The 3,665-nt window shown below is 41.9% G+C and overlaps 1 protein-coding gene across 1 annotated transcript in view; it reads right to left on the bottom strand.

The window, feature by feature from the left end:
- tnikb (TRAF2 and NCK interacting kinase b) overlaps positions 1 to 3,665 on the bottom strand; it is a gene marked incomplete at its 3' end in the record, with an annotated part of 29,301 nt that overhangs the window by 14,718 nt on the left and 10,918 nt on the right. The window contains 2 exon segments of the mRNA XM_035682516.1: positions 1,228 to 1,334; positions 2,648 to 2,887. Of these exon segments, the coding sequence (XP_035538409.1) occupies positions 1,228 to 1,334; positions 2,648 to 2,887 (347 nt within the window).

Genomic DNA, 3,665 nt, shown 5'->3' with positions numbered 1-3,665 from the left:
GTTTCTTAAATTATACAAACACACACTCACTGGAGTGTGTTTGTATAATTTAAGAAACACCTTAATATATAAAAATATATATATATATATTAAAAAAATCAGTTGGATAATTTCTGCAGCGTTTCTCTTTTGTTCTAAATCAGAGAGGAAAAAGTTTAATTTCTCAGTGATTCTTATTTGGTTTGTTTGGTTTCACGCTAACCAAGATAACCAGGGCTGTAAACAAAGGTCACGTGACTCTTAGAGAACTTGCTCTCTGGACTGGGATTAGTCAGTGGGGAACAAAAGGTGGACGCTCCCCAGCCTACAGTAGAAAATATGTTAAATATTTCCTCCTTTTTTAAGCGCTGTCTCTTGTTATTTCCTATTTATTTTCTGCTCCGTACCCTCAGTTTTGCTGGCTTGGTGAGTTTTCAGACTCTCTCAGTGACTTTATTTCTAATAAGACTCTAGCGACGATGTAATTCTTCCCCGTTGGAGGAAAATGTATAATTCTAATTGGTGCATTTAAAGTCAGTAAACAGTCGGAAACCAAAATGAGGCAGAGGGTTAGACACTATCTCAGGGGAATCACAGACTATTGCTTTAAATGTCCTTTTGATAAATATCATAGAATTGTGGGAAATGCCAGAATGGCTGCTGATGAAAGTATTTATATATTTATATATTGACACTATTACAAGCTGGGCGTCTGTGGGGAAATACCCGGTGAAAGGCAGCATTAAGTTACAGCTAATTCAAACTGAACATTTCCTACCGCTGCAGCTTCACATTATTTAACTGCTGAAACACAGGATGACTTTTATTGTTTGTGTGTGAGCTCTGGCGCCGGTTGCTCGCTATCATTCATCTAAAATACGTCTACAAAAATGGTCATTTGTGACATTTATTGACAGCGGATCAGCTGGGAATATAGCAGGAGAGTAATGAGCTGTTAGATGAAGCACTGCAGGCTGCACAGTAACGGTACGTAACAGCATCAAAAACCAGTTAAAGTTGATTAATATATCCTGAGATCTGAGAGCATCTTGTCATTTTATTAATTATCAGTTTTCATTACGGATTAATTCCCATGTTTTTTTGTCTGTTCACACTAATATAAGATAATAAAAATAAGAAAATATGAAACAATAATAGGATAATTAGGCCTAAATTAGTTGTTTTATTTATTAAAGACCCCCTGGTGTACGGGTATATGTGTACTATATGTGTACTGTGTGTGTGTACCTAGCCCGTATGAGGTGAGCTCCAGCCCGAGGTCCCAGGCCAGGTCCATTTCCAGGAGAGTGCTTCCTGACCAGAGCAGGAGAGATGGAGGTCGTCCTCTGAGGAACCTGAGAAACACAACATAACCGTCTGAGTCAGGACCTCCCGCATGTTTTTACGCAAGACCGTCTCCAGCATGGATTTTGTTTTTTAGAAGGGACACCATGTTTGAGTGCGATCTGGAACAGAACTGAGAGCTACAGCAACACTGTCAGATCATTCTCTAGATGTTCTCTGGACCCCGTTTAGGAGCCACTTCTTTCCTACCGGATACTGTAAAGACCCCCTGAGTTACTGGTGTATTTTAGACTGAACGAGCCGTTTACTGATCACTTTCTTAACTTGTGTGCAGTTAAGTTACATCACATACATATAGATTCTTATTACAAGAATTTAGGGACAGAAACCTACTTAAGTTTTCTCACAGCAAACGAAAATTTGGCCCTAAAACATAACAAAAAATCTAACTTTTCCATTTTTATTTCTTAAGCTGATAAGTCAGACCGAAAACAAATCAAATTTTAAGATTTTTAGGCCAGGGCCTCTCTGCAGCACTACAGAACCTCATTATAAAGCTGCTTGTCACTCTTAACTTTATCAAAAAGCTGCTGAAATTTGGATATTGCACTTGGTAAGATTGCGATTTTGATAATATTGCGATTAATTGTGCAGCTCTATCTTGCAGGCCAGACTGTATGCTATTCTTGACATCATGTGGGGGGCCGGAAATGGCCCACGGGCCGGCAGTTTGAGATCCCTGCTTGAGGTAATGTAGTGCAATTTGAAGTCAAGGCGCGACGGCATGAGTACAAAGACAAATAACTAAAGTCTGAAATAAACGGTCCTGCATAGTTGAAAAACCAGGTGAAAATCTGCTTTGCACTGATCTGAACACCCAACCCTTACACAACAGACATATTTTAATATAAGACATAAAACACAATGCTGAGCTGACAAAAACATGATGTCATGTCATAATTTTCTACATGCAGATTTCAAATCCAGGCCACAACTTTAGTAAAGTAAATTCTCTCAGAGGAGGTTTAGTTTTTAGTACAAATAGATTAGTTTTATGCATATTTGCACCGTTTTCTTTTCCATTAGAAGAAGAAGAAGAATTGTTTTTTTTTTTATTATTGTAATTTCTTTTACTTTATTGCAGCTGGTGCCCTTTGAGATTAAAATCAATAAAATGAGATCAACACAACATCTGCTCTAAAAAATAACACAGAAACATCAGATATGAGGAGAAACTCCCAACAGACACAGAAACTAAAGTTCACACAGAAAACAAAAACAGAATTAAGACAAAGAAAAGCTTCAAGCCACGAGCGTTAACACACACACACACACACACACACACGTCGGGGCATGCAGAGACCTTGGGGGGCATGTCGTCGTCCTGACGCAGCCAGGAGCTGCGGTCCAACTTGTCGAGGGGGGGCGCCAGGCGGGAGAGGGGCGGGGGAGGAGGGGTGTCGGAGGTGGGGTCGGAGTTCTGCCGGGGCATGGGAGGCCGGGAGGGGGAGGGCGACGCCGAGGAGGAGGACACGCCGTGGGGGTCGTACAGAGACTGGGACCCTGACAGACCGTGACTCTTCACCTGCACCAGGTGGGCCATCTGGATACACACACACACACACACAGGCAGGAAACAGGCAGGGTTGAGGAGGAAGAGCAGGATCAGGATCCGGGTTCACACAGTGTGGATCAGGATGAAGGATGCAAGTCAGGAGGAGGAAATTATGCAGGATGAGTGAAGAGGAGGAGAGGGATGAGGTGAGAAAGAAGGAGAGGAAAGGTGAGAGACACGTGCCTCAGGGTGCGTTCACACCAGTCATGTTCAAAAGCTGGAGTTGTTTGGCTCCTTTGGTTCGGTTATATTTCCTCTAACAACCCTGAAACTCTGGAGTCTCCGTCCTGCAGTGAGAGAACTACTGTGTGTGTGTTTGTAACAGAATGAAAACACATTGTAGACGAATATCAACATCTACAAGCACAGCTCCTCCCGCTTGTACAGCCGAACCAACTTATGTCTGGATAAGAAAAGCTCAGTGGTTTCTTCATGTCTTATTAAATAATAGAAACACCTGAGAAAAACTATTGCAGAGAGGTTCAGCTCCTTTCAGGTCCTGCTAAAACACCTATACCCTGCCAGGTGAAATCCAAGTCCAGTTCATCCAGGAGTTCTGGTAACTTAAAAGCATTTTTACCACAACACTGTGACACACGCATCCTCGCCTACACTGCACCAGCCCGCCTAAGAATCTCCTCTATCATCTTACCCTCATTACAGATGCTCTCGAGACACTTAAACTCCTTCACTTGGGGCAGAAGCTTAATCCTAAACTGAAAAGGGCACTATAGGAGCCATTTTTGTTTGTTTATTAAAGAACTAC

The sequence above is a fragment of the Morone saxatilis genome, unplaced genomic scaffold (assembly GCF_004916995.1).
Source record: "Morone saxatilis isolate NCDOM2014 unplaced genomic scaffold, NCSU_SB_2.0 Contig0, whole genome shotgun sequence".
Lineage (NCBI taxonomy): Eukaryota > Metazoa > Chordata > Actinopteri > Moronidae > Morone > Morone saxatilis.
This window is presented reverse-complemented; position numbering and strand designations above follow the sequence as displayed.